General features: G+C 43.9%; 1 protein-coding gene across 1 annotated transcript in view; it reads right to left on the reverse strand.

The window, feature by feature from the left end:
* Positions 1-8,099, reverse strand: part of PRELID2 (PRELI domain containing 2) — an 80,209-nt gene extending 72,110 nt beyond the window's left edge. The window contains 1 exon segment of the mRNA XM_017872201.1: positions 7,927-8,099. Coding sequence (XP_017727690.1) covers positions 7,927-8,001 — 75 coding nt within the window. The 5' untranslated portion in view covers positions 8,002-8,099.
* Positions 8,100-9,214: the final 1,115 nt, after the last annotated feature.

Raw genomic sequence — 9,214 nt, forward strand, 5'->3', positions numbered from 1 at the left:
TAAGTCAAATTGTTTCTAAAGGAAAAGTTAAGAAATAAAAAACAAAATTAAAGACAGGCTGTTGGAAAATGGTGAATTTTAGAGCCCAAGAGATCTGAATTGGAATCTCATCTGTGAGAAGCTTGGACAAATCATTTTAATCTGCCCTAGTTTCTTCATCTGTAAAATGAGAATAAATAATTACCTCAAAGAGTTGTTACGAGAATTAAAGGAAACAATTTAATTATAGTATAATACCTAGCACTGTGCAAGTAGAAAATAAATGTAGCTGGTTTTGCTACTAACAAATGAATCAACACTTTTGAAAACTTAAAAGTTTCAAGACTTCGGTTTTACCTTGCAATTTACTGTGGTATGGCATTAAATATATTGCTGCCATCTATCTGCAATCCAAAATACTTAAACAATGATTTTAAATGATTAGAAGATAATATATCTGATTTTCCTAGACTAATAAAAAAACTCACAAGCTCATACTTTACCAGTTCAGAATTTGTGTAAGATACAAGGCCTCCCTGACACTTCACCCCACACTAGCATTAGGGAAAGGGCTGCACCAGAGAAGTGAGAGTACAAGAGAGAGTATTTACTTGGTTTTTAAAAGGCAACTGTTTCTAAATAGTTTAAATGCTTTCATGGATTTATAGTCAAAATATAAATCTAGCCCCATACTATAATGTAATGTCTGCCATATGCCCCCGAGAAAGCCTTTATCATGAAAACTACTATATCCTCCTCTGTCCCTTTTGACAGTGAACTCCTTGAAGACAGGTCCATGTACTTAGAGAGTGAAAAAATTCTTTTTTTTTTTTTTTTTTTTTTTGAGACTGAGTCTCATTTTGTCACCCAGGCTGGAGTGTAGTGGTGATGCAATTACAGCTCACTGCAACCTCTGCCTCCCAGCTCAAGTGATCCTCCTACCTCAGCCTCCTGAGTACCTAGGACTACAGGTGTGTGCCACCATGTGCGGCTAATTTTGGTGGGGGGGGGTGTTGTTTGTTTCTGTGTCTGTGTGGTTTGGAGTGTTGTTGTTGTTGTTGTTGTTGTTAGAGATGGGGTTTTTGCCCTGTTGCCCAGGCTGGTCTTGAACTCCTGGGCTCAATGGATCAACCCACCTCGGCCTTGCAAAGTGCTGGGATTATAGGCATGAGCCACCATGCCTGGCCAATATCTTCTATCTTTTATACACTGATTAAGCAGCAATCTCCACTAGATAAGTTTCTAAGTATACTTCACAATTATTCAGAGGGCATTTAGAAAATATTCCTAATTCAAATGTGTACCTTTATTCACACTCACTGTCCCCTTTATTACTCTAAGTTAGTAAAGATTTCTGAGGCCACTTCTCTCAGCTTTTTATTTTCAGGCTCATGAAATCAATGCAACAAATTGTTGTTGTTGTTGTTGTTGTTGTTGTTGTTGTTGTTACCATTATTCAACAAGTACTTTAAAAGAGCCCACTGAGTGCTGAAATTAAGCTAGCTATGTTACATGCAACTGTATGCATTATCCAATTTAATCTCTCCAACAACTCCAGAAGATAGTGATTATTATTCTCATTTTGTAGATGAGGAAATCGAGGCATAGAAAAATGAAATGACCTGTCCAAGCTCACAGGGCTAACAGCGCTCCATCCCTGTCTTCCCCACCCCATCCGATGTCAGAGCCCACATTCTGCACATCTGCACCATTCTCCTTTACATCATGCCTAATCTTCTAGTGGAACTGAGGACAGGAAGATAAAAGTGAAGAAAGATTAGTACAGCATGTGACAAAAGATAAAAAATCATTATGTTAAACTAGGCCTATGGTTTATCAAATCGTTTACTTTAGAAATGCAGGTTCACCCCCAAATATTTCTGGAGCTTTGCAAGGAGATATGTTCCACACATGTAAGTGTCAGATTTGCAAGGGAGAAAAGATAGGATCAGAAATGGAAACATTATTAATTACCCAATCAGCTTTCTACTCTAAATGGAAATAGCCATTCATAAATCCCCTTTATGAGCTTAAGAGTAAATATTCAAACCATTTTGTTCAGCACACCAGGCTCCCAGCCAAAATAAATAACACCCAGGGTCATTCTGTTGAAGCAAAGAAATTATTAATATTTTAATCTGTCCATTTTATTACAGTACCAAAAGTAAGGACATGTTTCTGAATCCCATACTGACTTCAATCTAAAATTGCATAGGGCTAATCCGCAAAAGAGTTATTTCATTCATTCATTCAACAAGGATTTGCTGAGTACCTACTATGTTCCAGGATCTCTTTGGGTACTTGGGATACATCAGAAACAAATGACAAAAATCACCACCTATGAAGGTGATACTCTATTCACTATGACTCTTTTGACCACAGCATAAAAAGAAAATCAACCTTGCAAAGGTAAGAAAAATCTTTACTTCTTTGGCCTCATTTAGATATAAACAAGAAAATCCAGTCAATATAATGGCTCTCTGGATCCTTTTTAATGACTTTAAGTTTCAGGCAGATGAAATTTAAGAAGTTCTCTGAATCCAGGTCATGAAAGGCAAGCCCATTAGAAAGGTCTAAGTGAGATTCCAAAGAAGACCTATTTTCTACACTGCTACATTTGTCTATGCAACTTTGTGTTCTCTTTGTAGATGATTTTAAGTAAAAGGAAGGAAACAGTGGTAAGTTATGAGAGCTAGAAAGCTAAGAGTCGGCTGGGCGCGGTGGCTCAAGCCTGTAATCCCAGCACTTTGGGAGGCCGAGACGGGCAGATCATGAGGTCAGGAGATCGAGACCATCCTGGCTAACACGGTGAAACCCTGTCTCTACTAAAAAACACAAGAAACTAGCCGGGCGAGGTGGCGGGCACCTGTAGTCCCAGCTACTCGGGAGGCTGAGGCAGGAGAATGGCGTAAACCCGAGAGGCAGAGCTTGCAGTGAGCTGAGATCCGGCCACTGCACTCCAGCCTGGGCGACAGAGTGTGACTCCGTCTCAGAAAAAAAAAAAAAAAAAAGAAAGCTAAGAGTCACACAAAGAAAGAAACCAAAATACACTGTCAAGTGCATTGACACTGTACTTCTTGGAATACATACAGTTCAGCATCCAATGAATAAACCATTTTGGGTTTCATAACATTCCTCCATGAAGCGTGTATTGAGAAATACTGTATTTCACGAACAAAGAGTATCATATTGTTTGTTTTCACAGTGTCATTTAGCTTTGAAAGCATGCAGCTACGGCCGGGTGCGGTGGCTCAAGCCTGTAATCCCAGCACTTTGGGAGGCCGAGACGGGCGGATCACGAGGTCAGGAGATCGAGACCATCCTGGCTAATATGGTGAAACCCCATCTCTACTAAAAAATACAAAAAACTAGCCGGGTGAGGTGGCGGGCGCCTGTAGTCCCAGCTACTCGGGAGGCTGAGGCAGGAGAATGGTGTAAACCCGGGAGGCGGAGCTTGCAGTGAGCTGAGATCCAGCCACAGCACTCCAGCCTGGGCGACAGAGCCAGACTCCGTCTCAAAAAAAAAAAAAAAAAGAAAGCATGCAGCTAATATTTTGCCTGTGGTATTCAACAGGCAGATGTAAGAAGAGCAAACATTCTTCAGGTTTTAAAAACAGTGGTATATTATAACTTGGAAGGCAACTGCTAACAAACCAAAAAGCCATAGATCAGTAGATTTGATTTAAAATAGAACTTCTTCAGTGCTAAAGCAGCTTCAAACATACCATTGTGCAAAATCAGATTAAATACTTCCCAGGGATTCTCAGATGATTGTCCCTTCTGCCAAGTGCTTTCCTTTGGAAAAAAAAAAAAAAAAACATAAAGACTGAAAGAAAAATAAAAGCGTATTTTGCCAAAAAGATAATTATTACTACCTTAGGTTTATAAAAAAAGCTTATGCTTTTCAAACTGTTAACACATGTGATATCCTCACAACAACCCTGGAAGGTAGGTGGGATAGGTGGCATTACCATTTTCACAGAGGAGAAACTAGGGCTTACACAGCTGTGATGTTACTCACTGCACAAGGGCTCCTTGTCAAGTGGGCCCATGGGCACAGGACTGCACCCACCTAGAGGAAGGAGTACCATTTTCTAATTTGCATAAATAGTCTCATTTGTTTTCCACCAGCCCTATGAACTGTGAGCTTATGGACTGGACCCCTAAAAGACGCCTTTTCTAATTTGGACAAGGACACAGTATAGGATGGTGAAAACTGTTTTCCATGGCCACCCAACCTAACAGTGAAAGCATGATGATCAGGATCCAGGTCTACTGAATTCCAGTTCATGGCTTTGAATAACATAAGGGGAAAATTCACCCAGCAAATGGATTTACTGACATCTTATAAATAGCCACGTAGCTCCTTCCAAGAAACCTCTGAAGGATTCCTTTATGAATGAATAGAAAGAAAGGAAGTACAGTGACATGCATGGTGTTAACACTGTTCCATCACTAGACCTTTAGTCTCCAAATGTTTGTCTCTTGTTTTCCCAGTTCCGCCTTCCATTTCCCAGTTCTGATATTCCCAGTTCTGCCTTTCTCAGTTCTGCCTTTCCCAGTTCTTCCCTTCCATAGTTCTTGTTCACTATGTACCAGGTACTCTGCTAAATATTTTATAAGAATTACAACAGGTTCTAACTGAATATAGCTATATAAGTGACCTCAGCTATACCACACAGCACACAAAAACCAGCCACATGAGCTTAGTCAACTCACAGAATTGTGAAAATTAAAAGCCTGTCGTTGGTTTAAGTCATTAAATTTTGGAGTGGTTTGTTACATACCAATAGATAACTTAAACATTCTGTGTTCTCACCCTAACATACATCCAAGTTATATCTTTATATCAGGGACAACAGATCCAGACAGCTAAGCAAACTCTGAGAGAAGACTGTGAACAAAAGAAAACAGATTGAGCACAGCAAAGTTTTTTGGGCTTTTTTGTTTGTTTTTGTTTTTGAGACGAAGTCTTGCTCTGTCACCCAGGCTGGAGTGCAATGGTGTGATCTCGGCTCACTGCGACCTCTGCCTCCTGGGTTCAAGTGATTCTCATCTTAGCCTCCCGAGTAGCTGGGATTACAGGCATAGGCCACCACACCTGGCTAATTTTTTGTATTTTTGGTAGAGATGGGGTTTCACCATGTTAGCCAGGCTGGTCTTGAACTCCTGACCTCAAGTGATCCACCAGCCTCAGCCTCCCAAAGTGCTGGGATTACAGGCGTGAGCCACGGCGCCTGGCCAGCAAAGTTGATTCTGAAACACCGTATTCCCTCAATGATCGTTGGAAGTGCCTATTATATGCAATGCAGCAGAGCCTGGTGACTAAGAGTGTGAGTTTTGGATCCATGTGTTAAAATACTGGCTGTCCTACCTGCTAGCTGTAGGAACTTAAGGAAGACACTTCTCTGGTCCTCAGTTTCTCTATATTGTAAAATGGAAATTAATCATAACTACTTCCTGAGGGTGTTGGCAGCAGTAAACATGATAAAGTATGAAAAGCACACATGAGCACACATAGACACACACACCACGCCACACCACACACCACACACCACACACATAGTCTTCCTAGGAAACTTCTATTCATGCTTCAGCCATCATTTCACAAGTGCCACTTCTTCAGGGAAGCCTTTCCTAAAAATCATCCTGTCTGACTTCAGCAGGCCTCCCTGCTATATTTGAGCACCATGTATTTTCCTTTTATAAGTACACAGCATCAATTTGAATTTTGTGTTCATTTGCTCATCATTTATTTATGTTAATCTCACCCACTACACACCATCAGTTCCATGAGACCAGGGTCTGTGGTGACCTCCCACATTTTTCTAGCACCTAGCACAAAGCTTGGCACATAGAAGTTAAGTATCTATTCAACAAAAGAAAAGCATTTTCCAAAAGCTGACAATGCACCAAGACCTCCGTAAATGAGAACTTGGCATTGTGTTATGTGCTTCTGCAGGAGTGAGTCTCGCCTTTAAAAACCTGAGAGTCTAATGGGAAACACAACACGTACAGAAGTCACCATCTGACACTGCAGAAGGTCAGCAAGGCCTGGACAGAGTGCCCTGAGAGTTCTGAGAAGGTGGAGATCGACTAACTCTTGATGATGACAATCCAAAAAGACTTTACAAAGGAGCAGTGGCATAAGAATACCCAGACTCCAAAGTGCCAGTCCTAACAAAAAAATTGGGTGTTGGCTGTTACTTTTGGTCCAGAAGCCTGGCCTAAGGCAAAGTCTACAAAAGATCTGTAAATCACTCCTTCATTCATTTGTTCATTGATCAGGTTTTTATTAAATACCTAGTAGGTGCTAGGCACTAGTCTAGACACTGAAAATCAATGAACCTATCAGCAAGCTGACATTCCTTCTAAAGAGGCCCCCTATAGCAAAAAAAATGTTAACCAGTGTCCTCCTTATTCCTCTGTGACCAGGGCTACTGTGTCACCTCCTCTAATGGAGGCTATGCCTTATCGTTTAACAGATGACCTTCATCTTCCCAGCATCTCCCTTAGTTTGGCTTCCGGGTTGCATACGGTGTTCAATGTCCCATGGCTGCTAACCAAGGCAAACTGCAATTGTTGCAAATCTTGCTTAAGAAAGTGAAAACTGAAGGGGACCTTAAAAGATCTTCTGGTACAACTCCTCATCTTATAGATGTGGAAACTAAGGCCTAGAGAAAAAACCCTCGGCCAAGGTCACCCAGAGAACTAACCACACATAGAACCACACCAGAGTCCAGGAGTCCCACTTCCCAGGCCTGGGCCCTTTCGATTTCTCAAAGACATTTTCCATTTTCCTATTATCAGGACCCACAATCCTAGAAACAGTCTTTAGAATTCAGGGCCACTCAATATTGAGGAAGAGTTCATTACTTGTACTGAAATCAGTTGTAGTAATACAAACAACAACAACATTTTAGAGCCCTAACTAAACATCAGTAGCAGTGAGAAAAAGAAAAATAGCTCAGAGCAGATTGTGTGAGTTACAGTGAAATACGCAAAATCGATCAAGCCCAGAGAGACAAGAGTATAGGACTTCAGTGGTCCCCTCCTCACCCAACCTATTCCTGCGAGCAACTATTCTTGCGAGCCCAATTTTGTTCCTGACCATTTAGATGCCTTACCCATTTTCTTCCAGTTCCTAGAATTTGTGATACAAAGAACAATGTACAGCCAATCAATAGTTTATATTATTTTAATATAAATTCTTGGTAAACAACTTAGGAACCGCTTCTTATTCTCCTTTAAAAACCCACTTTCTACTTCTGCTCATCAGAATGTGTACTCAGGGCACCTTCACTCCCAGGATGCAGTCCTCAAACTTGGCTCAAACAAACTCTCTTTTTATATTGATTTTGCTTCAGTTTCTTCATTTAGGTCAAAGCTGTGATAAGCACTTTACAGAAGTTACCTCATTTGGATCCTCACAACAATTCTATGAGTCGGTACTATTATTTTCCCCATTTTACAGATTAGCAAACTAAGGCACAGAGAGAGTAAGCAACCTGCACGAAGTCCCACAGCTGTTTAATAAGGGGAAGTGGAGAGGCGGCAGAACGATCATGCTGAGTAAACCAGGATGATTGCCCAATGGCCTTCCCTCGCTTTTAAGGGGTCAGTGATGAACGGGAAAGCTCCACACGTCGGTCATCTGCAACTCCACGAAGTTCGCGAGCTGGCATTCCCCGAGGCTCTTCCTGAAAGGAAAGCCTCTTCTTTCAGCTGGGGCAGGTGTGAACGTGATGCCAAGCACGGCGCTTTTTCCCGCTCCCTGTAAGGGGAGTTTTCGAGGAAATCCCTCTCGACCCACACATCCCTGAAGCAAAGCCCGCAGCTGGAGAGAGAGACGGACGATGCCAGCTTCCGCGTGGATCGAGGAGAGGAGAGGGGGCAAGCAGCGGAGGCAGCGCGGGATCCGGAGGGTGGATGGAAGCGGGGCGGTACCTTTCGGAGAAAGCTGGCGACCACCTGCTCGAAGGGGTACTTGTACACCTGGTGCACGTCCACTGAGACCCCCATCCCCGCGCTCCGCGGGCCCCGCGCACGGGCCACGCCTCCACGAGCGCAGAGCAGCCCAAGGCTCCGCCGAGGCCCGCAGGCGCCCACACTCTGACAGCCACATGGGCGTGGCCTTTTCCTCCGCTTTTCAAAGTTTCGAAACTTTATTGGCCACTCGGAGAAACGCGCAGTGGGCCACGCCCACGCCCCTATGGCCAGAGTCAGGGAGGAGGGTGTTGCAGAGCGCTGGAGGCGCTGGGGCGCGCCCAGAGCACCTAGGGCGCCGCGGTCTCCACGCTGGCGGCGCCAGATCGGCCCTGGTACCCTCCCGCGGCCGTGCCTGCCGAAAGAAGCTTCTCTGCCTGGAAGCCATCACGCCCCGCCCCAGGAAACCTGGACCTTGGGCTTGTGCATTTATGGTATCACCGCCTGGAGTCACAGAATAAGCCGTGGTTGGCAGCACGAGAAAATATGAATAAGGAAGGTCTGGTGTGACAAAGGCCAGCATTACGCCACCAGGCAGCTGCCTCTGGGGCTTGGGGTTGGGCCTTGTGTAAGGTCAAGATTGCCTCGGGAACAAGAACCTCGTTTTAGTGCATCCAACCCTGCAGTTAAGTTCCTTTGCTCGCTGAGGTTAAACACCACGGAGCAGGGAACTAGAGGATACAAAAGAGTTGCGAGTATTATTCTTGACTGCAACGCACAGATGTTAGGAGAACCAGCAGGTTCATCCGTGTATTCAGCACTGTTCTGAGGCCTCCTATGCCCCAGCGCTGTGGTGGGCACTGCGGATTCCGCCGGGAGGAAACACCAGCCCGACTGATGAGCCGGCTGATTTCACACCCAATCAACAAGCTGGGAAAATAAACACAATAATCGGTTAAAGTGACACGGGCGCGGGCGTGATTTTAGCGAGGATGATTATGGAGGGTCTCCGAGGTGATGACTTTTACGATTTTGCCATCTCTCTCGCCCCCGCTGTACACAGTCACGCTGGTCTGGCAAAACCCTAGCCTTGTGTAAATCTAGCTCTTCTCTGACTGTCTCTACCCAAGCCACCGGAAGGGCCTTGAGGAAAATACACACCCACTGTGACAGGCATCTTTTAAATCCATAATCACTAACCCTATGGCGCCTTTTAATGGTGCCAAATACACTATGAAAGTACTGAATTTCTGGCCGGGCGCGGTGACTCACGCCTGTAATCCCAGCACTTTGGAAGGCCAAGGTGGGC

This window comes from Rhinopithecus bieti, unplaced genomic scaffold (assembly GCF_001698545.2).
Source record: "Rhinopithecus bieti isolate Rb0 unplaced genomic scaffold, ASM169854v2 scaffold_757, whole genome shotgun sequence".
NCBI classification, from domain to species: Eukaryota; Metazoa; Chordata; class Mammalia; order Primates; family Cercopithecidae; genus Rhinopithecus; species Rhinopithecus bieti.